We start from the raw sequence: 27,876 nt of genomic DNA, 5'->3' as shown, positions 1-27,876 counted from the left end.
GGAGGGATGAAAGGGAAAGCTCACTGCCACTGAAAGAGGTTCCTCAGGACTGCCTGGCCCTGTTAAATGGTAGCGGCAGTTTCAAACGATAACCTTTCAAGTATTTGCCAGGCGGTAATCGCCTCTCATACCACTCGATAATTTACCAATGAAAGAGGCAGGCGCCGGAGACTGGAAGGCAGGAAACAAAGTTTTATTCCGTCGGAGCAGAACACATCAGATCAGACAGCAAGGTATCGTCACAAGGTGCTCTAACTGCATCTCTGAGACCTGGTCTCTTATACACAGGTTTATTGCTTTATTACACATAGTACATTCTTGAGATTCCCTTGATGCATGAGAGAACATCCCCTGAAGCCCCGGCTCAGATCCGATCCCACACATAGCTACAGTAGAAGTTCCCACCTCACCCGCAATAGGAGATGGCTATCGCGCAGCAGGGTATTCTGCCAATTCCCGGGGGTGTGTGTGTGACCGGTCGGGTCTCATGGGGTAGGGGCTTTGATCTACTGTAATCCCTTTGATGTGGGGTGTTTCCCTTACAGTAGGGGCAATAAACTGCATCCGCAGGGCTAGGTGATGGCCTGGGACCAGGTCGGACAATGGGGCGCAGAGGAAGGGGGTTATCAAAGGAGAGGCATGACCATGTATGGGATGTCGGTCGGATGTGGTTCCGTAGCAGGGTCGCGCAGAAGGAGAGGGTTTACGGCCTGTATGAGAGAGCGGGGGTGGCCGGCGCGCGGGGGATGCTTGCAATGTCAGGGGAATGCACTGACGATTGACAATGAGCGGGGGAGAGAGTGGGGTGCCCAAAATGGCTACCGTGTGCTCGCTGTGCGTAGCGCTGGGGAGAGGCAAGATGGCGCAGATAATGTTCAGTTTGCAAGCTAATTTTCCACAGTCCTCCCTTTTAACATATCTCGCCAGCTTGTCTAGTTCGGATTTATCCCCATAATGCTACGGACTTCCACCTCATAAAGGGCTTTCATCCGCTCTGTTTCAAAGTCCAAAGTCTTAGGGCAGATGCAGTTCCTAAAAAGCGAACATAAAGGTGGCAGACACTGAATCCCCAAGCAACATCCACATAGTATCACAATTGGTATGAGGGTAAATGAAAACAGCCTCCACCCCCAACTTTTAATAGTGTCCCAAAACCAACTCCCCAGTGACCATTCTTCCTGCTCTTGATGGACCTCTGTGGACAGTCTGTGGAGGTGTTCAATTGCTTTGTAGACTGAGGGTGAGTTATCCGGTACGTAGGTACAACAGCTGGACCCAATGATGCGGCATGCTCCTCCACGATCAGCCAGAACCACATCTAGAACGAGGCGGTTCTGAAGGGCCACTAAGCGGACGGGCTGGAGCTCGGCGGTGTTGTTGGCGAGGGCACCAGCCGTAATGTTCATCGCCGTTTCGACTGCCTGGGTTAAGTGGCGGATGGCACGGCTGTTTGCCATTGGACCCCAGAGTGGAACAAGGCCTTTCACTGCGTCCATGAACTGTGCTCCGGTGGAGTCTGCTTGCACAATGTCTTTGGCCCGTTTCAGTCGGTGATGGTTTGCTGGAGCCACATATGTCGGAGGAAGGACAAAGGCGATGTAGCAGGGGCCTCCCCAACCTTTCGGAAGCCAGGTGTAGGCCTTAGTACCACAGACGAAGTACATATTCGGGGAGGCAACAAAGGAGGGTGGGTCAACTGAGTCCAATGTTCGGGTGATGAGGCAGGAGCTGTGGCCTACCAGCTGTGCCCCCAGGCCTTCGAGGCATACAAATCCAGTGATGTTGATGACGGACAGGGCCACTGTTAGGGTGGCGGCCGTCCGTTTCCGGAGGTAAGAGAAGGTGGGTCTGGCTGGGTTGTTGAACACTTGCATTTCAACTCGTTCTTTGGCAGGGATGTCCATGTGAAAGGAAGTGTTCGATCTCAGAGGGCAGGAGAGGGCAGAAGTTCTTCCAGTTTTGTTCAGCCAGAACCCATGGTAGAAGTGTGACATGGTTCTGCCGGAAGTGGCATTGTCCTTGTAGCTTTCTTGCAGGAGAATTAGCCAGGCGAGGCAGGAACCATGGACAGAAAAAGGTGAAGGGATGAAAGGGATAGAGTGTCCAGTGGCATGTGGTAGCAATCCACAGATCCAGCAATTTGTGGCGTTGGCAGCAAGATTGTGTTGGTGGAGCAACTGCACAAAAGAGTTATTCCAGAACTCCTTACGCCTTTCTCGGAGTTGGGGTGAAAGTGAGATCAGATGGTGTTCTTTCGTGGTGGTGGGTTGAACGGTGGTCAGCAATGTCTTATGAGCGGGTGTGCTCTCCTCCATGATCCAGAAGGTGACCACGAGGAGAAGGCAAAAGAGAAGGGTAATGAAAAGTGCAATAGTCTTTAAGCTGGGCATTCGGTCAGTCTTCGGGTTTTTGTAGTGGATCTTCGGACGTCCGGTTGCTTCCATCATCTTCATGTCGGGCGCTTCCATCACCTTCAAGAGACTCGGTAGCGGGCAGAACCACAGACTTTGTTTTAGTTTCTCTCCTGGTGGCCTTTGAGGTGACTAGGCTACCGCTCTGAGATTTCCACTTAGCCTGTGGTCTGCTTAGCCGAAGTTCTCTCCTTTCGTCGCAAGTTATACCCTTCCTTGGATGGCACGGTGGGATCAGGATATCTTACTAACTCGAGTGTCTCTGTATCTGGGCAGCGGCTCAGGGATGGTCGGTCTTTGTCCAGAAGTTCTTCTTGGGCGGTGATGTTGTCCGTGGTTGTCAGGGTCGGTGATACCTTCTTGCAGTGGTGTGCATGCAGCCAATTGCGTTTCCCCTCCACTCGAAGAGCTGTTCGGGTGGTGATCAGGACTTGCAGGGGGCCCGTCCACCGGGGCTCCAGACTCTTGGTGCGCTGGAAGTTACGCACTAAGACGAAGTCACCGGGTTGGATGTCGTGTCCGGGGCCCCTGGAAACGTCGGGAATGGCGTGCAGCACCTGCTGATGGATGACAGACAACGTTTTAGTTAGGTTATACAAATAGTCAGACATGAGGACGTCCGGGACGTCGTGGATGGATGTTGGTTTTGGTGCAGTCCAAAGGTTCATGGGCCGCCCGAAGACGACCTCGTAGGGGGTTAAGTGGTGTTTGGTGGGGGTGGAACGCATTGATAGCAATGCTAGTGGGAGAGCGTCTGGCCATCTTAGTCCTGTGGTGGCGACTATTTTTGCTATCTTAAGCTTCAATGTGGCATTGTGTCGCTCAACCAGGCCTGCAGATTGGGGATGGAAGACCGCATGGAATTTCTGTTTTACACCCAACCCCTTTAAGATGAGTTGGATAACTTCGGCTACGAAGTGGGGGCCGTTGTCGCTCCACAAAATTCGACAAAGGCCGTATCGGGGGAAGAATTCCTTCAGTAGTACCTTTGCAGTAGTCATAGCGGTGTTGTCGTGGGTTGGATAGGCTTCCACCCACTTGCTGAAGGCACATACAACAACAAGTACGTACTTCAAACCCTGGCACCTTTCTAACTGGACATAGTCCATTTGTAGGACTTCAAAAGGGTGATTGGGGACCCCAAACCCTCCCCGGGGTACAGCAGTTCCTTTCCCAGGGTTGTGTTGGAGGCATACTAGGCATTGTTGGACCAGACGTTTGGCTGAGTCTGGGATTTTGTCGTTGTGCCAGACTTTGGAGATGAGTTCGATCATGGGGGCAGACCCTATGTGTGCGGGGGAGTGTGCCATGGTCAGCATGGGGATCAAGTATGAGTCAGGTAGCAACCATTTGTTCGAGCCTTTAGTTCGCCAGCAACCGTCATCGTCCTTCAATCCCACCCGGGCCCATTCAGCTAATTCGTGAGGTGTGCTGGCTAGTTGGATATCCCTAATCGTTTCCCTAGCATCCTTCCATTTCTCAGTTTGTGACCTGGTCACGTACATACGGGTCGTGGACCTATTCTCGGCTGTGGTTCGGGCAGTAATGTCAGCCAGAGCATTTCCCTGTCCTATAATGTCTGTCACCTTCTTGTGTGCCTGGCATTTGATCACAGCTAGCCGTGTGGGGAGGAGGACTGCTTCGGTCAGGGCAGAGACTAGATCTCCATGCAGGATGGGTGTGCCATGAGAGGTCAGGAATCCCCTCTCTTTCCATAAGAGCCCAAAGTGGTGAACTACCCCGAAGGCATACTGACTGTCTGTGTAAATGTTTGCGGTTGTCCCTGCTGCCAGGATGCAGGCTCGTGTGAGAGCAATCAGTTCCGCCGCCTGTGCGGATCGCTGTGTGATGCGGGCTGTCTCAACAACTGTTCGGGCTGTGGTGACTGCATAGGCAGCTGAGGTGGTGCCATCGGGGAGCTTGATGCATGAGCCATCCACCCACAGTTCTCCGTCAGGGTCCGGGAAGGCAGTATCCCGGAGGTCAACCCTACTCTTGGTCTGTTAGTCGATGAGGGTCACGCAGTCATGTATAGGGGACGCATTGGGGTCAGCGTCAGAGAGAGGCAGTAGAGTAGCTGGATTCAGAGTGGTGCATCGTTTCAATGTGATGTGGGGTGCAAGCAGAGTCAGTTCATAACCAGTCAGTCGTGCGCTAGTCAGGTGTTGAGTCTTGGTTTGGTTCAGGAGGGTGTCAACCGCATGGGGTACCAATACTGTGAGGGGGTTTGAGAGCACGATCCCCTCGCTTTGCCGGATAGAGATAGCCGCGGCGGCGACTGCTCGAAGGCAGGCGGGCAAAGCTCTGGCTACAGGGTCAAGAGTGGCAGAGAAGTAGGCACAAGGGCGTTGTTTAGGGCCTATGGACTGGGTTAGGACAGACAACGCGCATCCCTCCCTTTCGTGGGTGTAGAGGGAAAAAGGTTTAGTGTAGTCTGGGGTTCCTAGGACTGGGGCTGAGCAGAGGGCGTCTCGTAATTCTTTGAAGGAGGATTGACATTCGGGTGTCCAAGGGAGGGGGAAGGGGACATCTTTAGCCAGCAGGGAAAGCAGGGGTTTTACGATAAGACTGAAGTTTGGCAACCATTGTCGACAAAAGGAGGTGAGGCCTACTAGGGACCGTACTTGCTTCTGAGTTTTGGGAACAGGGGTTTCAAGGATGGTTTGAATTCGGTCAGGGGTAAGTTTCCTCCCGTCTTTGGATAGTAGGTGGCCTAGATACGTTACTTGGGGCTGGCAGAATTGCAATTTCTTTCTGGAGACCTTGTGACCGTTCTCCGCGAGGAAGCGGAGGAGGTGAATGGTGGCTGTGACGGCAAGTGGAGTGGTGTCGGCCGCCAAAAGAATGTCATCGACGTACTGTATCAACACCACTCCATCGGGTAGTTGGACTGCATCTAGTTGCCTCTTGAGGGCTTGGCTATAAATACTGGGACTCTCAGTGTAGCCTTGGGGTGCCCTGCAGAATCTGTAAGAACGGGCTTTTAAAGTGAAGCCGAACAGGTAGCGGCTGTCTGGGTGGATGGGGATGGAAAAGAATGCGTTCTTGAGATCAATAACAGTAAAGGTGGTGGCAGTGGATGGAATCAGGGTGAGGATGGTGGTGATGTCTGAGACCACGGGGTACTGGGGTATGACCACTTTAACCTCTCGCAAATCAACAATGAAACGGTAGGCTTTCTCATCTCCCTCGCCTTGCTTCTTAACAATGGGTAGGATAGGGCTGTTGCAAACATTACTGACTACTTCTTCTACCACTCCTGCATCAACTAGGGACTCGATGATTTCCACCAACGCCTTCTCGCCTTCGGGCGATATCCGATACTGTGGAAGCTTTGGGAGCACTGCGTCCGGTCGGACGGTTATGTGTACTGGGTCGATCACCATGCGCCCTACATCTGAGTCGGTTTTAGCCCATAGATGTGGAGGTAATGTGTCAAGTAGGGACAGGTCAGCATCAGTTATAGAGAGCATACGTCGTGTGAGACAGGGTCTGGACAGATCTGGGTTATCGTGTAAGATGACCCGAACTCCGTCTGGGGAGCATCTGATGGTAGCTCGAAAATGTTTTAGTAAGTCAAGTCCCATAATAGCATCGGGGGTGTTGGAGGAGAGCAGAAAGGTCGTGTCAGTGACGTTATCGTCTAAATCAAAGGAGATTGGTGCTGATAAGGGGTTAGTGGAGGGCGTTCCATCGAAGCCTATTGAGGTTACGTGTGAGCCAGACAAGGGTGCCCTAGGAATCAGTCGTTTAGAGAACGCGCTACGTGTCGCCCCAGTATCTACCAGGAATGGAGATTTCGTGCCCAGGACCTTAGCGGTGACGTAAGGACCTTGCTGGTCAACACTGAGTTCGACTGGATCCCTCCCTTGCCCCTGGCGGTCCTATGCGAAGTCATGGGTGTTTTCATAGTCGGACTGTTGACACTGGTTTTGTCGGGGGCGATCAAAGGTGTTTGGTCTGCCTGGCCTGTCGTTGATGGCGTTGTTCGTGTGTCCTCGTCCCTGTCCTCTATTTCTGGGGTCATATGCTGTGTCTCTGGGGTCCCTATTTTTGTTCATTTCCAGAAGGACCGGGCACTGGGATTTCCAGTGTCCGAACCCTCTACAGAACGCACATTGATTCCCATCTAAGTCTCTCCGTCCGTTGTAGGGTGTAGGGGTATGGTCTCTAGGGGGTAGCTTTCTAGGGGCGGTTGGTTGGTAATTCTCTTTCGGGGGTTCCCTTCCTATGGTCACCCCTTGCAACTGTGCTATCATTATCCTCTCCTTTAGTTCCTTTTTCTTCTTCTCTGACGCCCTATCGTTCTCGTTTTTCTGGTTTTCGTAGTATTGGGCCATCTGGAGAATTGCTGCGGGTTTGGAGGCTGCCCAACTACTCTCGCTGGTCTGTAGTTTCTGGGAAACTTCTTGTGACAGACCCTTCACATAATTCTGGACAAAGAGGTGATGTCCGGTTGCGGTGGTCATGTCTTGGCCACTGTAATCGGAAAACACAGTCTCGAATCGGGAGAAGTATTCAGACACATCCTCCTGGGGTTTCTGGCGGCAAGCCGTCACTATCGACCAGTCTATCTTTCTTTCCGGGATTAGAGTCTTCAGCTTTTGTACAATCTTGTCTGGGAGCTCTAATATGGCTTTCGGGGGTTTCTGTCCTGGTTCTCGCTGTTTATCTATGGTATCGAGTTGTACCCAGGTATATCCGAACGGCTCAGCGTGGTCAACTTTCCGGATTTGTTTCCACACATCAGCCGGCAGACATAGCCCAAAGAACAAGTCGATATCTGCTAAAGTCATTATCGTTGAGCCTAAGGCTGTACCCAACTCAGTGTAGAAGGCAGTCGGGTTCTTTCTCAAGTCGGGTAGAGTTTTTCTAAAGGTCAAAATATCTTGCCGGTCCCACGGCTGGTAGACCCAGTTATATACAACCCTTCCCTTCGCATCTTGGTGGTTGATGTCGTCATGTGTTCCCTGACCTCGCGGGGGGACCCAGTAGGGGGCAGCTTCTTTGATGGGCATCATGGCGTCAGCCCTTCCTTCCTGGGGCTTAGTCGCTATGGGGGTTCCTGCTTTGGCGGTCTGTCTATGTTCTTTAAGGTGTCGGTAGACCTCGAGTGTACGAGTGAAGAGGTTCGTCACGTCGCCCTCTCTTTCTTCTCCGATGCCTACCTTCCTATATAGGGCCGCTAGGCCTTCGGGACCTTTATCGTGGTATCTATCCTCATATGCATTTAGGGCGTGATAACAGAGCCGTACGACAAAGTGTCGTCTGCGGCGGTCGGCATACGAGTTATATACGTCTGTTATATACTCCTCACTTTCTTTTCGCTCCACCAGTGTCCCTACTATCTTATCAATTCCTGCTCGTTCATCCTTTGTTAATCGATTCATTCTGGTGGAATCTTTCTGTCTCATTTCAGGGTCATCTAACGTTATAGCCGACGTTGGGTTCAGTACAAGAGGCTCAGCCGGCGCGGAGGCCGTGAGGACCGAGGCCCCTGTACTGCTTTCGCTCATGTTCGGGGGTTGTGGGTGTTGCACTACTGACTGGGAGGGTGCATATGGAGGAGGCATGTAAATGATCGGGGGACCTAACAGTAATTCGTCATTCGTTCGCTGCTTGGAGGACAACTCAGGGTAGAGCAAAGAAGGGGTCCTAACAGCGTACTGGCCTGATGTTTCGGGCTCCTGCCTTAGTTTAGTTTCCCTTCTCTCCTTTATTTCTTCTTCTAACCTTCTAGCGGCAAGGTGGGCTGCCTTTCGTAATTCCTTTTCTGCTTTTACTTCTTCCCTCTTTTTCCGTTGCGTTGCTTCTTTGCGCCACATGCCGATACTGTCGAGCATAGTAGGCGTCGTCTTATTGCTACGCAGAGCTATTTCTAGCGCTTCTATCTTATGGTCGTCGAAGGATCCCATCAGTGGCCACTGACTCTCGGGGTCCTTCTTGGTATATTTATGCCACAGCTTGCTATAAGCTACGGCGACTAGTCCATATTTAGTGAACATGTCCTTATTAGGGGTGCCTTCCAGTGGAGCCGGATGGTTCACTTCTAATAAGCGGTCCGGGCAGAACCAACTACCAATCAGTGGGGAGAAGATAGGCATGACGGGTTTCAACGGGGACAAAAGTCAGCACTACCTATCTTTTCACTGCTTGCAAAGACTAGACAGAATATCTCTATTCCTCGTTATTTGTAAGCAGAGAATACCTCCAAAGAACCAATATCGAACAACTAGTGTTCGGACAATCAATCAATCAATGGGGAGATAAAGATAGGCACGAAGGGTTTCAACGGGGACAAAAGTCTGCGTTACCTACCCTTCACTATTTGCAAAGACTAGACAGAATATTTCTATTCTACGTTATTTGCAAACAGAGAATATCTCAAAGAGCACTATTCTTCAAAACAATCAATGTTCGGACAATCAATCAGTGGGGAGATAAAGATAGGCACGACGGGTTTCAACGGGGACAAAAGTCTGCGTTACCTACCCTTCACTATCTGCAAAGGGAGAGAAAGAGAGTATTTCTACTCCTCCCCGTTTGTAGACAGCGAATATCTCAAAGAGAACAATCAATGAGCACAATCTATGAGCAATACTAGTATTCCAAAGCTTCAAACAATCAATCAATTATTTCGCAATTTGTCGTGTATCACGACCTTACCCGGACCGCGTGGACAGTTTCTCGTCTTCCGCCTCCAGCGTCCGATCGTCCTCCACTCTCCGTATTTGCCGCGGCACTCCTGATGGTTTCCAGTCAGGACCGTAGATCACTCGAGAGAGGTCTGCTCGGAACCAGTGAAGTTCGGATGATCGGCTGCCAGACGAGGGTCTATTGGGCAGGAGCTCTCCCGATCGCTGCAGTCGTTCACTCTGTCGTCGGGACCTCTCCCACTGGATCCACGTGTCGCTGATGGGCCCCACGTTTGGGACGCCAATTGTTAAATGGTAGCGGCAGTTTCAAACGATAACCTTTCAAGTATTTGCCCGGCGGTAATCGCCTCTCATACCACTCGATAATTTACCAATGAAAGAGGCAGGCGCCGGAGACTGGAAGGCAGGAAACAAAGTTTTATTCCGTCGGAGCAGAACACATCAGATCAGACAGCAAGGTATCGTCACGAGGTGCTCTAACTGCATCTCTGAGACCTGGTCTCTTATACACAGGTTTATTGCTTTATTACACATAGTACATTCTTGAGATTCCCTTGATGCATGAGAGAACATCCCCTGAAGCCCCGGCTCAGATCCGATCCCACACATAGCTACAGTAGAAGTTCCCACCTCACCCGCAATAGGAGATGGCTATCGCGCAGCAGGGTATTCCGCCAATTCCCGGGGGTGTGTGTGTGACCGGTCGGGTCTCATGGGGTAGGGGCTTTGATCTACTGTAATCCCTTTGATGTGGGGTGTTTCCCTTACAGTAGGGGCAATAAACTGCATCCGCAGGGCTAGGTGATGGCCTGGGACCAGGTCGGACAATGGGGCGCAGAGGAAGGGGGTTATCAAAGGAGAGGCATGACCATGTATGGGATGTCGGTCGGATGTGGTTCCGTAGCAGGGTCGCGCAGAAGGAGAGGGTTTACGGCCTGTATGAGAGAGCGGGGGTGGCCGGCGCGCGGGGGATGCTTGCAATGTCAGGGGAATGCACTGACGATTGACAATGAGCGGGGGAGAGAGTGGGGTGCCCAAAATGGCTACCGTGTGCTCGCTGTGCGTAGCGCTGGGGAGAGGCAAGATGGCGCAGATAATGTTCAGTTTGCAAGCTAATTTTCCACAGCCCACTGCGGTGTCACTCTTCGATGCAGAATCCAGGCAGTAATGCCTTGTAAACGTATGAGTACTGCTCCAGGTCGCTGCCCTGCAGATCTCCCGGATAAGAACTCAAACAAAGAGGGCTGCCGAAGAAGAAAATCGCTCTTGTGAAGTGAGCACGGACCCGCCCCTCGAGGGGCTTACCCGCTGCTCTGTGACAATACTGGATAGCGCTGGTAATCCAACGAGCAATCCCCTGCTTGGAAAGGGGAACCCCTTACGAGGACCACTAAAAGACACAAATAGTTGGGGAGACTTCCTGAAGTCTGTTGTATGTTGGAGATAGAATTTCAAGCACCTCTGAATGTCCAGTGAGTGGAGTGCCTTTTCTGCCGGAGTAGTAGGATGAGGGAAAAGGGTTCTGAGCATGACCGGCTAATTCAAATGAAAGTCTAAAGGAACTTTCGGTATGAACTTTGGGTTCGTGCGCAGAATCACTTTACCCTTTTTAAACTGGAGAAAAGGTTCCTGAATGGTGAGAGCCTGCAATTCACCCACTTTTCTAGCCAAAGATAAGACCAGTAGAAGAGCTACGTTCCAAGAGAGAAATTTCAAATCCACCCGGTGAACAGGTTTGAAGAGATCCTTCATAAGCTGGGCCAGAACCAAGTTAAGGTGCCAAAGAGGAGGCAGAGGCTTGACAGGCGGGAAGACTCTGAAAAGGCCCTTGAGAAACTGTTTAATTATCCTTGCCGGCCAGAGAGAAGGACCGGAGAAGGTGCGTCTGAAGCGAGAGATGGCGGCAAGATGCACCTTGATGGAAGAGTGAGCCAGCCCCGATTTTGCTAATGAAAGAATGTAAGTAAGAACTTCATGCGGCTCAGAAGAAAAAGGATGGACACCCTTTTGCTGGCACCAAATGCAGAAACGCTTCCACTTCAACTTGTAAGTCTTGTTAGTACTTGGGGCTTGTGACTGAGAGCACCACCCTACATTCTGTGGAAAGGGTCAAGGCAAGAAATTCTCGCTGCTCAGGAGCCATGCCGACAACTGCAGAGATTGCAGATCCGGATGCCAGACTTTGCCCTGGGACATGGTCAGTAGCGAAGGAATCTGCTGCAGCGGAAGTGGAAGGTCTAGAGAGAGGAGATGCAGCTCTATGAATCAAAACTGTGGGGCCAGGCAGGAGCTATCTAAATCCTCTTGCACGGTTCAGCTTTGAGCTACCTGAGAAGCCTGGGGATCAGAGGAATGGGGGGGGGATCAGAGGAATGGGGGGAAAAGCGTAAACAAATGCGCCTGACCAGGCCATCGAAAGCCCATTCCCCAATGATCCCCGATGGTGAAGCCGGCTTGTGTAATATCGGCATTTCTTGTTCTCTGGCGTTGCAAAGAGGTCTATGGAAGGCCTGCCCCATAGGAGAAAAACCTCTTCCACCGTGGACTGGTCCAGTTCCCATTCGCGGCGGACCGATTTCAGTCTGCTCAGCGTGTCTGCTGTCTTGTTAAGAACGCCTGGAAGGTGATCTGCTTTGAGCGATATCCCCTGCTGGATCGCCAATACCCAAATTGTCTGAGCCTCTTGTGACAATAGACAAGATCTGGTGATGCCTTCCTTGTTTATATTATATAATGCATAGCCGTTGTGTTGTCTGTTCGTATTAGAACTTCAGACTGCTGTATTTGCGGAAGAAAAGCCTGTAATGCTAAGCAAATCACTCTGAGCTCCAGCAGATATGTAGAAGACTATGTTGGGGCAGCCAACGGCCGCTTACATGAAGGTCTTGCAAGACTGCTCCCCAGTCCTCTAGAGAGGCGTCTGTAGTAATTATCTGAGGAGCAGGAGTGATCTTGAAAGAGAGACCCTGAGAAATGTTTTCCTCGTTCGTCCATCATGATGCAGTGTTTCTCATGGGCACGGTAAGGAAGACTTTGTCTGCGAAAGATCCGTCGACTTGGCGCCACTGCAAGTACAACTCATCCTGAAGAGGAAGCATCCGCAACCTGCAGTGAGGAATCAGAGGAATGCAGGAGGAAATGGACCCTAGGAGGGACTTGTAGAGCCGAACTGAAAGTGACTGTCTTTTTAACAGCAGACGGGCCATAGCCATCAGCTTTTCCTGCCTCTCCTGGGTGGGAAAACCTTTGTTGATGGACGTGTCCAGAATGGTTCCCAGAAATCTGGCTGTTCTGGACAGACAGAGGGTCGACTTTCCCAAGTTGACAGTCAGTCCGAGATTGTCAAAAAGGTGTGTGCATGCCACGACTGATTGTTCTGCCTGTTTTGTAGAAGCTTTCAGCAACCAGTCGTCCAGGTAAAGGAAGACCTGATGATGTTGTTTCGTAGAAAAGCTGCCACCGCAGCTAATACCTTTGTAACGATCCGCGGAGCGAACAGGACTCCAAAAGGTAGGACCTTGAACTGAAAGTGGCTCTTGGCTACTGTGAAGCGAAGGAACCTCCTGTGGGCAGGATGAATGGGTACGTGAAATTAAGCGTCCTCTAGATCCAATGTGGCCATGTAATCTGCTGAATTGAGAAGACGAAGAATGTCCTGCAGAGAAACCATGCAAAATGATTGTTTGATGAGATAGGTGTTGGGTTCCCTCAGATCCAGAGGAGGGCGCCATTTTTCTATAGTCTTCCAGACCAGGAAGAACCGGGAGTAGAAACCTTCTCCCCGCTGAGAGAGAGGGACCAGTTTTATCGCTCCTTTGAGGAGCATTTGATGGACCTCCAACCGTAGAAGACAGATGTTTTAATGCAGTGGCGCCAGGGGGATTGGACAAATTCCAAACTATGGCCACATAGAATTATCTTTGGCACCCAACGGTCCGATGCTATTTGCTGCCAGTTGTGGAGGTAATTTGAAATTCTGCCTCCCACTGATGTCACAGGAGGAGAAGGGACAGTAATCAGAGCCAGCAAGCCGCTATTGACGCTTAGAGGCGTCCCTCCCCTGGCATCCTGGTCTTCCACGGTTGTTCGATCGAGAGAAAGAGGAGGATTGATTTTGCCGCTGGTTGTAGTTCGGCCGGTAGGATTGTGACTGCGAACCATACGAGGAATACTGCTGCTGTTGGTATCCTCCTCTGTATGTGGTGTTACCTCTCCCTCTGGCTCCTCGGAAGTGAACCTTGCGGTACAGCAGAGTCCCTAAGGATTTTGCGGTTTCCATGTCCTTTTTAATAACCCTGGAGCGCATCATCCACATGCTTCCCAAAGAACGCTTCCCCATAAAAGGGAAGATCCAAGATCTTGTTATGGACCTCAGGAAGGAGCCACATAGCCCGCTACCAGCCTTGCCGACGAAGGACAGCAGCGCCAGCCAGGGAGCGGAAAGCAGTCGTTGCAATGTCCATTGCACAGTCAATGATTTCCGCAGAGGTTATCTCACCCTCTTGAAGAATCTTTTTAGCTTCCTTTTTCCCCATCTTGCGGCAACTGGTCCGGATAGGGGGAAAGGTCGCACCACATTTGGCGATCGTAGCGGACAAGTATAGCGAAGGCGTTCGCAGCTCTGATCAACAGGCTGGACATGGAGGAAAATCTCTTGCCCGCATTATCAAGGTGTCTGCCCTCCTTACCTGGAGGAGTCGTGAGGGGAGCAGAAGGATTCCTGGACTTCTTCTGGGCAGCTTGAGAGATGACAGAGTCCGGTTTAGGCTGGCTGACCAAACAGACCGGGCTATCATCTGGAGCCTTCTATTTTTTCTCCAGGCGAGGTAGTACCGGAATGACCGCGGCTGGATTTTGCATCACTTTTAACCCTTCATCCCAGACGTGACCAACAATAGGTATTGATCGGACCGACTTCTTGTAAGGCTCCTTAAAGTCAAAGGAAACACCCCTCGACTGCACCGTTGACATGGGCAGTTGGAATCTTTTAGCCACTCGCTCCATCAAATTACGGAAACCCCCTATGTCCGCAGGAGGGCAATCAACAGGTGATGGCGAAGGAGAAGCCGGATCAGGAATGACAGTCATTCCATTCTGTGTCTGCATTTGGTATGTCAACGTTGTCCTGGTCCTCAGCAGGGGTATCATCCTGAACAAGAGGCACGATAGGTGGTGCATCCAGGGCCACAGGTATCGGCTGAGGCTGCGGCAATTAAGGGGTAGCAGGCCGAGGAGGAGGAACAGAAGTGGCTCCGCACCGAAAGCCGGAGGCTGCATTGTATATCTCTTCCTATAGTCCAGAAGCATAGACTGCAAGTCTGCTAGTAGGGAGGAAGGCATAGAAACCATCACCTGTTGGTAGTCCTCCTGATAGTCTGAGGAAGGATCATAGTGTTGTTCCACGTCAGAATATGTGTCCCGACACTTGACATGTAACTGAGAAGGGCTGTCCGCATAGCCAAACGGACCATCATCCTCCTCAGAACCCTCTTCTTCAAGGAGGAGAGCAGGAGGTAGAGGAGTCACCCTTTTGGGGTAAGTCCTCGCAGGAGTAATCTGGCACTTCTTAACTGAAATAGAAATTATTTCCACCGTCGACTAGGTCGGCGACGTCGACATGAGAATTGTTGTCCAAGAAATGGACGTAGTCGATGCAGTCGTCGTCGAGACAGTCATCACCACAGCGGTCGACATGTAAGTAGTCGTCATCATCATACTCGTCTACATCGCCGACACCATCGAGGACTAAATAGCCACCATCGGCGTCGAAGTCGTCGACGAGGATCCCTGAAGCGCCAGTGTCGAAGACTATGAAATCACCGACAGAGCCAAAGTAGAAGGAGAAGACTGTACCTTTGAAGATTTCGTCAACGGAGTAGTCGTCGACGATAGGACTTTCTTCACAGACTTTACCTCAGAAGAGAGTGAGGAGGGTTTTGAAAGTCTTTGGAGCCGCAGGAGGAGAAGATGGAGGAATAGAGCTGGATTTCCTCTCAGACATCACTTCTTTCGATAGTCCTTCCCTCTCCTTTACACCTTGGTGAGGAGATTCACCAGGACTACGCCTTTCAGACGTATGAGAGGTCTTTAAGGCCTTACCAGGACGTTCTTCAGAAGGCGAAGGAGACACTCTACCCCTTTTTAAAGACCTTCTGGAAGATGAAGCAGAAGATCCTGCCTCACGGTCACTGGTTACAGGCTCCTTTCTTGACTTGAGTTTCTGGAGCCAGGTCAGCAGACGCCCTTCACGGTCTCGCAGAGTCTTCGTGGAAAAAGTGTGGCATATTTTACAGTCTGCTGCCTTATTTATGGTCTGGGTACAGACAGTAAATACAATGTTTGTGTTTGTCCTCTACATATAACCTCTTCTAAGCACAGGTGGCACAGGCTTTAAAGAGGGCTTTCTTCCCCTTAGCAGACATCTTGACACGAAGTCCAAGCAGGTTTTGAAGAAAAAACTGGTGAAAAAAACTCTAGAATTCAGGTTAACAGGAAAAAACTAAGCAGAGCTCAGAGGAGACTCCCTTGCACTTCGTGCGGTAGAAATTCTGAGGTTCTGAGCTTCTCTCAGGAGGGTTCTAAGGGGTGAGGCTAATCGCATTGGTTGTTCATTTTATTTGGTCTCATTTACAAAAAGAGGTGGATAGGTTGCAAAACAAGAATGGGCCTAGGCCTAGTTTCTGTTTTGGTAATGGTTTCTATTGCTATTTTATGTATACCGGGGACTCCCATTCCGAAGACGGGAAATGACAAGCATGGGAATCTATGAAAGATCCAATACTGGAGTAAATTAAAATTACTAATGAGGAGCATGTGGGAAACAACCATTACAACGCGGTCGTTGCAACGCGTTAACATTACAATGAGGTTGTAACAAATGCTGTTACAACGCATGACCATCACAACTCAAATGTTTACCATGCATATGCCTTTACAACGAATTTCGGGATAGGAGTATCAAATGCAAGTATTGGGTAAGTATGGGTTTTGGGGTGGCTAGGGTAATTTTAGGGTGGCAAGGGTAATTTTAGGGTGGGGTTAGGGTAGCAAGGGTAATTTTATGGTTTAGGTTGGGTATGTGTGTTTAGGTGGCAAGGGTAATGTTTGGGTGGGTATGGGTGGCAAGGGTTAATTTTAGGGTAGGTATGGGTTGAGGAAGAAGTAAATACATATATTATCTACTGGCGGTCGCCAGTAGATAGTTATAGTTAGGACCGTGTTTCCATAGGAAATCTGAAAATTCTATTTTGAATAACTTTGGCGCCGGTTGACGAATCCTCGCGAATTTTTCAAAATAGGTGGGGCGCTCCGCTCTGCTCCTACCCTGAAAGTATCGGGGTGATTAGTCAAGCGGGGGCCGAGAAAAAAGGGGGGTCCCAAAATGCGTTTTCCCAATGCATTTTTCCATAGGGACCTTTAGTCCAAGGTACAGCCCGAACGGCTGAACAGAATTATTCTAAATTTGGCAAAGAGAAAGTCCTCAGGTCAGGGATGTGCCTTTTGAATATCTGGAGTCAATCTGTTCAGTAGTTCCTGAGAAAATTTCAGTTAAAAGTACATATATATCTATAGGCGCGCACCGTGCGCGTACGGTAAGCATACCGTACGCGCACGCTGCCATGCGCGAGCGTAATTCTGATTGGTGGTTACATGACAGTAAACATTCCAGTCGGTCGAAATCAGGAAGTGTCGGCCGACATTTTGTCTCTCGCAGTCTGAGGCAGTGAAAAACAAAGGTGGAGAATGTGAAAAGGGGGCAGGGTGGACAGTTCCTGACCCCCTAAGCTTTTGTCAGGGGGTCACTGAAGGACCCCCAAGGATAAAAAAAACTTTTTTTTTTTTCAAAAAAGCGCAAGGTGCGCGCACCGTGCGCGCACGGCACGCACAACGCATCGTGGGCGCTCGGTGCGCGAAGCGCACCGTGCCCGCACGGTGAAGAACCGGAAAAAAAAAATATTAATAAATACATAACTTAGCATTTAAAAAACCGTACAAATTCACTTAAAAAAACCATAGGTTTCACACACGTTATAGTTAGGAATTAGCATTTAAAAAACCTTGCAAATTCACTTAAAAAAAACATAGGTTTCACACATGTTATAGTTAGCTGGACATTTCCCTCGGAAAAAACCAATGAAATTCCCCCGTTATAGTTAGTGCAGGCAACTATAACTCACGCGACCGCAATCCTCTGCTGAGGACGTTTATACTTACCAGTAAAATACTTACATTTTAAAACTTAACTTTAAACACGCGGATGCCTGTAACCAATCATGCTATTTCAACAAAATTCGTTGTAAAAGCATATGCGAGGTAAAAGTTTGTGTTGTAATGGTAACTCTTTGTAACAGCACATACGCTGTTACAACCGGAGCATGTAGGTAGTCTTAATAAAAATGGAAGTTCATAAATGAACACAAAGATTAAAATTGTGAGCAAGCTGAAAGAAGGAATGTCTGTAGATGAACAATTAAAGAAAGAAGAAGAATATAGAAGGTTAAATTTGCATTCCAAAAGAATGGGGAAATAAAAAAAAATTGAATTATGTCTGGTTCAAAGAAGAACATAAGGCAAAGATGAGGTAGAAAATGTTGGAGTGTGTGTATGAGAAAGACATTATGGAATGAGTGGATAATACTGGTTAGTTGGAAAGCCAATTTTGAGAGGAATTTATTGTGTGTGTGGGAAGAACGCTTATTTTAATCTACCCAGAAACTGGGATGAATCATGCTAAATAGCTTTCGTTTTTCCTAGAATCTAACATGTGAGATAGATTGATGATGCAATAGGATCACGAACAACAAAACATTTTGGTTCTGTAGTTTTAGATACATTAGGAGCCATTATTCTTTCGGTAAATGTTGCAACAATTGAAGTTTAGATTCGACTTCTTTCAACTTTGGTAGCTAGAATAGTAGTAGATCCATCCAGAGAATGTAGGGAAGTTAATGAATAAATGCCTACATAATCAGAGCTATTGAAGGAGGCGCTTAAAAGGTAATTACAGAGAAACATTGCTGCACATTTTTGCCAGATAATAAGAGTCTTAGATCACTAACTTTACTAATATTTCTAATGTGATTAGTTTGTTGAAAGAATCGGAGTTACTGAAAGTGTAGGTTCCTGGTTTAGTAATCTAGGAATCAATTTTGAAAGGGTTAGTGAATGGTTGGGTGAAGTGAAAGATAAAATCCTTAAGATTTTAACACCTGTAATAATGGTTTGTCGAATACTTCAGTTTCTTTTGACGCATTTTACTAAGTACATAAAAAGAGGTAAACTTTGATACATTTTACTAAGTATATAATTAGAAGACGTAAAGGTAACTGGGTCAAGAGGAGAAAAGAATACGTGGAAATGGAGCTTGAAAGTTTAAAGGAAAATGTTTGAAGATTAAGTTAGCAGAGGAAAATTCATGAAAACAACTGAAGGTGATGTCAATTAACTAACTGGTTTTGGAAGAAATAACATTTATTAATTTAGGTTAGGTGATTATTAGATAATCAGAGTGGGGAGTTTGTAAATGTTTTTTCATGTTTAAGTTTGAGCAGCACATTTTGAAGTATCAAGGATATTTATGATTAATTCCAGTGACAAATGCCGAACTAATAACACTGCACTTAAAACAATTTCAAATAGATATTTAGGAGTAAGTTTATGAAAGGTGGCACAACTAAATCACATTAATATAGTCTATATTTTAAATCATATGGATGTTTATCCTGCTCAGTGCTCATTCCCTCTCGCATCCAATGTTCCCCTGAGAGTCGTCTCTCCCACACTCTACGCAGTCTTCGCAGAGCACCAGACACTGACATAGCTGGTTATTTTCCTAGAGTGTTTGTTTTATGAATAGAGCTTTCTTTAGGGATCCAAATGTTGCAGTGTGACCAAGGACATTTCTGATGTAGTTCGCTTTGCACTGGATAGAATTCACTGGTGTATTATGGTGATTTGTAAACCGCATGGCTACCAAGAAGGGTTTTCAGTGCTAGCCTCTTTATCTGAACCAAGGACGAAAAGTGGTCACAATGGCAGTTATAAAGAATGGAACAGCCAGGTTTTTAGCTGCTTTCGAAAAACTGAAGGATTTGCAGGTGCTCAGTGAATGTGGCAGATCATTCCAAAGTTTAGGGCCAAGAAAAGCAAATGTACGGCTAACCTAGTGAGGCTTTTTAATCCTAGGAACAATTGCCAGATCTTGATGACTGGATCAGAGAGCGCGATTTGGAAGGTAACCAGATACTAAAGGTCTCAGATACAGCTGCCCTGTATTTGCAAGACACTTGTACATATAGCACAAGGTCTTAAAATGAACTACTCAATCAATAGGCAACCAGTGCAGAGTGTGAAGCAGACTGGCTGAAGAGGTGAACCTGGGTGGGAGAAGAATTAGGCGATCTGCCACATTTTGGACAATTTGGAACAGTCTTCGTAAGGATTTTGCAACCCCCAGATACATAACATTGCCGTAGTCCACTATGGAAATAACCAGTGTCTGGATTACAGTTTGTTGGACAGAGACCGGAAGGCATATCAAAATGTTGCACAGCCATTTAAGAATACCAAAGTAGGTGGCAACAACTTTATTTATCTGATGTTGCATGGTCAACTTGTCACCTATCCATACTACCAGACTTAACCACCTGTGCTGTGAAAGGGGTCATGCCCAGGTTGGATGGCCAAAGAGGAGTACCCCTAAGGTGGGGATGGTTGGCCACTAGCAGAACCTCCGTCTTGTCCCCATTAAGTTTCAGCAAGTTGATATTCATCCATGCTGCGACAAGGGCAAGAATGATATGGAGTGTTTCTGCATTGTGTTTATCCTTTGGGGCTAAGGATTCCACAATTTGTGTGTCATTAGCATACGAGAAAAGTGTAAGCCAATGGGATTCCACAATCTCTGCAAGCAGCCTTACATATAGGTTGACGAGAAGTAGGCTGAACCCTATGGCACTACCGAGGCTAGGTGGTGAAGTATAGACCTGTACTGATGAGTGCACCTGAAAAAGTGATTACATAGAAAATATATAAGCCACGACAATTCAGGGCCCTGTATTCCCATTCCTTCTAGTCTGCAAAGCAATGTGGAGTGATTCACAGTGTTGAATGCAGCACGGAGATCCAAAAGAATCAGTGCTGCCGAACTGCCTTAATCTACTTGGCCTCGGAGATATTCCATGGCACCCAGGAGCAGGGCCGGACTGGGATCGCAAACCAGCCCTGGCAATTACATAAGACTGCCACCCCCCCACCATCAACTCCGGTTTGCGGCGGTTGTACGTAATTACAAGGGCTGCTGCTGCGCTTTTATTAGAAGGGGCAGATTTAGCAGCACTGCTGCAAAACCGGCCCCCACATGTACAAAACCTGCCCCCACCCTTCCGGCCCACCGGGGAAACGCCCGGTGCCTGCTACGGCCAGTCCGGCCTTGCCCAGGAGAGCAGATTCAGTGCGGCAGCCAGCACTGAAGCAGAATTGTGATGGGTGCAGTATCCCATTATCCATATGTATGTATCAATAGTTTTTAAAATGTGTCATAATACTCTGCATCTCCAAACAGCAACACTGCAGAAGCTGCCAGAGTATTCTGTAGAAAGGGTTAGTGGTATTGTATATTAAAAACCCTGATTTTGGAGGTCACCCAGAGAGTTTTCCTTTTTCTCCCGAGGCTATTTGTTCAGAGACCTTATCTTTACTACTAGAGACTCTGGGCCTTACAGGTTACTCCATCACAACAGTGACGGATATCCCATCTGCCAAAATATAAATCCCATAGATATAATGTCCGCCAAGATCTGAATCAGGCACTTCACCTGTTTTCTTAAAGATTTCGCCGTTCACTTGGGACTTCAAATTATTCTGAATTTGAATTATGTACTCTATTTTTTTCTACATGCCATTTAACTTTTATTCTGGACTGCCTTTTGAGATTTTGTAATAATACCTTCCAACGCTTCCCTGATCTAGAACGAGTTACTTATTCCATTACTCCACAAAATTTATGTTGGGCATGATGCTGAAGAGGGTGTTCTTTATCGCAAGATCAGAACCTGGAAAAGAGCATGAAAATTAACATCAACCTGGACTTTAGAAACTATATTGTGCTTTATCACATGCGATTTATTTATGCAAGTTTGCCAATTGTTAATCCAGCAATATACCCAAACTTAAAGATGCAGAGCAGAATAGAAAACATTTTGGAAAAGACCCACATTACCTCAAGCACACATGCTTATTGTGCAATTTAAACAGTCCATGGTTACCTCCACACTCCAGACACATGACGAGTGGTACAGCGCAGAGTACACCTTTCCCACTTTTTTTGGGTCCTTTACGTCCCAGACGTACAAACTGTGGTCATTGTAAACGCAGGACAACCACTGGTTATTGGAGTCAAAAGTCAAGGCAATGGTATCTGGATATTTGGCGTCTGCGGAGGGGTTGGAGAAGAGACGACTGCAAATTAAATTTAAAAAGAAACCGCATGCAGTTAGTGTTGGGAACCTAAAATAGCAGAACATTCTTGTGATGCAAGCTGTGTTTGCAGGTGTGGAGGATGTGAGTATTTCAGCATGAGTTGGGAGAGTAAACTGTGCAAAACTGAGAAAACCACTGAAGCAGGGGAGGGTATGAGGAAAAGGCAGCAGATTCACAAAACCATGGGTAAATCATACAAAGCACAAATTATGCATATGCTGGTTGTAATTGAGGGCTTTTTCATACATCCAAAAACCTTTCCAATAAAAGTAGATAAATTATGCATGTTGAAATTTACACCTGTACATTTCCTTTCCGCTCGGCAAAAAATATTTGTTTTCATCAGGATTTCGAACAGAATCAATGAGCAAATCATTTGGGTAATTTCCACTCTTGAAGATACTGCATGCCACCCTGCCCCCATCCATTTATTTCATTTATTTGTTTATACAACAACAAAGGCAGACATACCAATAGATTACATACTCTTGTTATGTGCACCGGAATACAAGCCAAATTCCGAGTCCAGCATTAATGTTTGAGTCCTGCAACAACATTCACCCAACTTATACTGGGGTCCTAGATAATATCGGAGCTATTCGTTATATCAGTTTCTACATTTTGGCCTCTATTACATTTAGCCAGGCAGGCTGGTACATGTCAAACCACAGTTCCTAGTCTCATCAGTACATTCTATAGAACAATACATTAAGCCAGGTAAATTCTGAACTGGTTAAGGCTGCCAAGTATATCTGCAGTGGCTCCCAAAAATCTCTTGGCCTGGCGCCGTTAGAAAGTGTTGTTGCGTAGATCCCAGCCCATTCCTCGCATAGGGACATGTCTTTGATCCAGTCTTAAAACTTGATGCTCTGCATACCCCACACACCATGGTCGCTCTACATTTACCCAGAAGTAATGCTGTGGCAGTGAATTTTCGGTCGACCTTAGCGACATCTTTCACATATCCGAGTTATACCATACTTGGGGTTGTCCGAAATGCATGTCCTGTCATATCCTCCACAGTCCCCATCACTTGACCCCAGAATGGAGGCACTCTGGCTTAGTGCCATGCCACGAGTATGAAGTCGGACCCTTGGGCTCCATATCTTTTGCACCAAGTGTCATTCTTTAGCGTATACTTGCCCAATGACATTGCTGTTAGGTATACCCTTTGCAGAAACGTATGATGTATCAGTCTAGGTCTCCCATTAGGGGAGACTTTCTGGGTGTGTTGACAACATTATGCCCACATTTCGTCTTTTATGTTTATACCTAGATCTGTAGCCCAGTATTCTTGCGCACTGGAAGCTGGCCCTACTATCATCTCCGTGGCAATGGAGTATAATCTTGTGATTAGTGTAGCTGGTTGGAGACTGGACCACAGAAGGGATATCACACGCCATTCCAGTGTCTCTTGCCCCAATCCAGGGTTGCACGCCTTAAATCTCAGTATTTCATGACTGCTGCTAATTATAGACAAGTTTTTTGCCACAACAGGACAGATTCCATCGTTTTTCACGAATATCCCAGTTAAGGGTTCTCACCACACATTCCCAATATCACAGTCAGACCATTCCTACAGCCCACACCGAATTCCAGATGTTTTCGATTCTATGTCATGGGCATAGGGTACAAAGATCCTTGTAAAGGACATTCCCCGAGTCATCAAAACTGCACTGGCCAGAAACCGGACCTAACTGCAGCCTCCGTAGGTTACATGAGTGCATGCTCCTAATCAAAGTCACTCATTAGGACCACGTCTCCCTGAGCATTATTTAGCAGTATCTTTAATATTCGAGATATTACTTTCTTCTTCAGTGGGGCACTGAAAAGTTTGTATTCCAGGAAGATTCCTGCGGGATGGCACCCGTGAAAGTCACACACCTTTGTATTGCAAGTATAAAGCAAAGTTATCCATGTCTGTAGGTGGCACATTCATTTTTTCGCTATTCACCTAAAAAATGTTGTTTAAGTTTTTCTAACAACCCACTACATACGTTTGGTGATCTGCCACATATTACCTTGGCTGCACTATACAACATTTAGTGAACCAGTTACATGGTTTCATTTAGACAGTGTGGGAATACTGAAAATATTTGTGAATACCCACAGTTACCACTGACCATCTTCGGAGTTCAATGGGTTATTTGTACCACGGTGCAATTGGTTGAAATGTATGCTGCTGAATGGCCATAATGACTATAGTAAACATTCCACATTTCTGCAAAAATGTTCAATTTAAATAATACACCATACAGATCACTGGCCCCAAAGGTGCATCCAGAATAATTTGATGAATTTCAATTCTAGGCTTGTATTACACGATAACGTAGAATGCCCTCTGCTCATATCACGGATTGGAAAACCCCCATATACAACCCACTTGCACACCTTTAGACCCTTAAGGGACACTCATGAAATCTCTGGAAACTTCACTGTACTGGATTCTAGTCAGAAAGCATAAAAATGCAAATGTTGAGAATTGAGAAATGTGCAAACTACAATCGCTGTACTTCGCCCAGTGGATGAATGAAAAGGGAATGAAAATTGTAGTTCCTCTAAAGCACAGTATGAATGCAATTTGAATACTGATGGCCCTAAACACAGTTCCCATTTAACCCAGACAGCACAGCTGTGGGCTTAAAGGGCTGGCACAGTGCAGCCCACAAGGAATGCCTCAGTATAAAAGGAACTTCTGTCTTAGGCACAAAAATGCATCACATTTCATTTTTCTAGCAGATTAATTTAAACCCACACCACAGACACGTGTCAGCCGTATCACAAGGGCAGAGGCAGAGATTCGCTAGGGCCATCAGGGAAGAAAAAGAGCAGTCAGGAGAAACCAGAAATGTTAACACATCAATCAATGAAATCCCGACAAGGCTACATCAGCCGTGAAACCAGAGGTTACATTTTTCCCTTTTCAAGAGTAATTTGATGAGATCCGGATTCAATTCGGTACCATCAAATGCGACAGTTTAACCACCCAGAGGGGATTTTAACACAAATTGATGACGTGTCATAATTAGGAAGACAGACTTGGACCTTGTAAGGAGTTAAATATCAAAGATCACTGGCTACGGTGGGTTGATGTGCACAAGGCAACTGCTTTTGGTTTACCACAGAGTGACAATTCTCTTCAACACACCACTACTAAGCAGAAGGTACAGTGGTGCGCAAACACATTCACAGTTTTTTAGGTCTTGCCTAGGCAGCGCGCATGCGCTGCTCTAGGAGGGCCTTTACCCATCGGTCTGCTCCTTTTCAAGCACACTCGTGCTTGTGCTGGCATCCACCTTGCAGGAGAGAGCAGTGGCGCCGTGGTAATAGAAAACATATGGCTCTCACGCCGCCGCTGCTCGCTCCCACAAGGCGGATGCCAGCACAAGCACAAGTGCGTTTGCCTGCTCTTTCGTGGCCGCACCACGCTCCCTAAAGCTTGTTTCTTGAAGCGAAGCTCATATCAAACGTGGTCACAAACTGGATTGGGCTGTTTTGAACTAATGGACGTATCATGAAGCTTTCGCTTTTTCTATAAGCGACTCATTAAATGGACACGCAATACGGGCATCTGTTCAGGACGAGTCATTTCTTTTCACCTCGCACGTTACTTGCCCACAGACTGCGGCGTCACAGCATTCCACCTCTGATTACTATCACCTGAGCTGTTTGCCGGCTCTCTAGATCACTTGAAATTCTTCACGTAGATGTACTATTTAACGGTGCTCCATTTGCTGACATCAGAAGGATGACAGGAGGCGGATGTTGGTCTGTCGCACCTGAAGGGGGGCCCTGCAGGCATCATGTGCAAACCTTTAAGCTGCTAAGCCACGCTGACAGTTTATCAGTGCTCAACAGTGCTGTGCTGGGCACACTTCACCCGAGCCACAGGGGTTTTCCCGCTCGCCAGGTAACTCGATCCCTCCGGAAGCCGCCTGAGGTGCATGTGGAATGCGCGTGCCACTGAAGGTAGAAACACGTGTGTTTATTCAAGATGCCGGGTCCGATTTCAATCCCTGCGCCTTAACGTGTCCTGTTTCCACTGGCCCCTGTGTGCCACTTCATGGTCTCGCCCTGGCAGCCCATGTGCTGGAGGAGTTAAGTTCAAGGCGCTACTCCTGGCTCTGCGGGGCGCCTCTTCCAGCCCACCTCATCAGTACTTAAATAGCCAGGTACACTCAATTAATAACAGTCAATGAAACAGGTCCTACCTAACTTTGCAAGCAAAACACACTTCTTTTTCGCAACAGTGTGCGCAAGAAGCCATAAGGATATAGAAGCGAGTCTTTTCTCGGACGATTAGTTTTGGTAGTTTGTGTTTCATGCAACACATGTCTTTGTTGGGGCAACTGACTCGTCTCTAGGTGTCTGGGTGACTTTAGGGTGTCAGAAGTGTTCCTGGAGGGGCTTGTTCAGGAGCTCCAGAGCTGGGCTTAAAAGCGTTGCTAGTTTCTAACAGTGTCTGAGGAGATCAGACTACATGCACATCCAGTCCTTGGCCTAACTGCACAGCGCTGTGTGGACCTCACCAATGTGCCGGTAACATTGCAACTGTACCACAGCCCCTAATGCATGCCTGGAAAACGTGGCCATCATAACCTGGGTTGGCAGTAAACAATTTAAAAAAATGAATTGGTGTGCTGTGAGCTTTTAATAGCCCTGGGGGGGTCTGCTTTGCGAAGGTCTTCTTGGGTTAGTTCTAAAAACCTCCTTGGAAATGCATTCTTCCCATTACTTACAGTTGGCTTCATGTTTTGTAATTCACAATTGCTTGCTTTCTGTTTGCTGGCTTTATTTATTTTAGGCTGTCCACCATCTAGCATCTTTGTCCCCACCCATGGCGCATAGCCTGTTTATAATGTGCTGCATAACTAAACACTTATAAGGTCCCAAAGGCGAGACCTATTGGCTATGCCAATGCTTGTTCACTTGTACACTCACCGCAGATCAGCATACGGAATGTTTATTTATAGAAAACTCTTAACAGAGGAAAGCAGTTCTTGTGATGTTCAATTTACGATCACAATACAAAGGTGAAAACATTCAGACCAAAACAGGTACGTTAAATACAATTTGTAAGGCATAAAATTATACAATTATCTGTGGCGTAACAATAGCCCCAGCAGACCCTGTGCATGGGGGTTGGGGGGGTCCCACTGCCACCGTGCACAGGCAGCAGTTGAGAGCTACTGCCTGGGTCTGGAGCACGAGGTCCCCATCTATGTACTTTGCCTGGGGGTGGGAGGTGTAGGTGGGGGGGGGGCTCCAGCTTTGTTACGCCACTGATAATACTAGAGTTGACTGAGAAAGAAGCACCTCTTCCTACCTGGCCTCAGTGACTGTGGCAATGTCCATTCCAAGATGGTGCGGCTTTGGCATTGTGGTCAGAAAGTGAAGGTTCGACGGGTTGAAGATGCGTACTGTGCCATCGGCACAGCCACAGAAGATGTGGTCTTGGTTTACGGAGATGCAGTTTGCCACAGTCGTCTACACAAGACAAAAGGTATTTCAGATGACCACTAACAGGAACATACCAGAATCTAACATTTTGATTAAATGAAAAACAGTCAACTTCCTTGAAAATTTAGAAGTGTAGTCAGAAAAGGGAACAAACAGAATTCATCCAGGTTGCAATTTAAACAGATAATTGATGCATTTTGGAGATCATTACTGCGATTTATCCATTTGTTGTAGTTATTAGATTATATGAATTCATGCAACAAAAGTACAAGGTGAAGCTAAGTCTGCCCAACTGCTAAAAGAGTATTTATGAGAAATGACAACATGCACCGATCACCTGCACCATGGATGCCCTCCGTATAAAACACCTGTAGATAGCCCTCAAAAACAAAATCGGGCCACCATAAAGTACTTTTTGAAGACGACTCTTGCACCTGGTTAGGTGGTAAAGCAGCTAGAGAATGTGTGTAATTTGCTTCTCAAGCATTAGTGGAGGGATTGATGTTGTCCAACTCAAAAGAATTGTCAAGAGTGGTATTGCACTAAGTGGCCACTGAAAAGGGAGTGCTCGGATCTGGTTTGGTTTGAAATATGGCCACTTGAGTAACGACTGCTGTGTGCAGTTTGCAACAAACAGGTAAACACCCAACAAAAGTTGTCATTAAGACATTCTAACACCCACTGAACAAACTATAATAACACAATAATATATGAACCCCGTGTAGAAAAGCAGACGCTCAAGCAGAGACAAATTGTTGGGACCTTGCGCAAGGAACACCGCACTTCCTTTACTGAGCCAGTGGCATACCCAATTCAGATCTAAGAGGCTAACGGTGTGGGCTCCGTGCTTTATGGAGCTGATTTATGGG

General features: G+C 47.5%; 1 protein-coding gene across 3 annotated transcripts in view; it reads right to left on the bottom strand.

Annotated features, from left to right (window-relative positions):
* MAPKBP1 (mitogen-activated protein kinase binding protein 1) overlaps positions 1-27,876 on the bottom strand; it is a 953,926-nt gene that overhangs the window by 377,797 nt on the left and 548,253 nt on the right. For all 3 annotated transcript variants that reach the window (XM_085627077.1, XM_085627078.1, XM_085627079.1), the window contains exons 9-10: positions 26,874-27,034; positions 21,334-21,526 (exon numbers count right to left, since the gene is read on the bottom strand). In XM_085627077.1, the coding sequence (XP_085483203.1) occupies positions 21,334-21,526; positions 26,874-27,034 (354 nt within the window). The remainder of the gene's footprint in view (positions 1-21,333; positions 21,527-26,873; positions 27,035-27,876) is intronic.

The sequence above is a fragment of the Triturus cristatus genome, chromosome 9 (genome assembly GCF_964204655.1).
Source record: "Triturus cristatus chromosome 9, aTriCri1.1, whole genome shotgun sequence".
In the NCBI taxonomy this organism is placed as follows: domain Eukaryota; kingdom Metazoa; phylum Chordata; class Amphibia; order Caudata; family Salamandridae; genus Triturus; species Triturus cristatus.
Note: the sequence above shows the minus strand (reverse complement) of the source record. Positions and strands in the feature narration are given on the sequence as shown.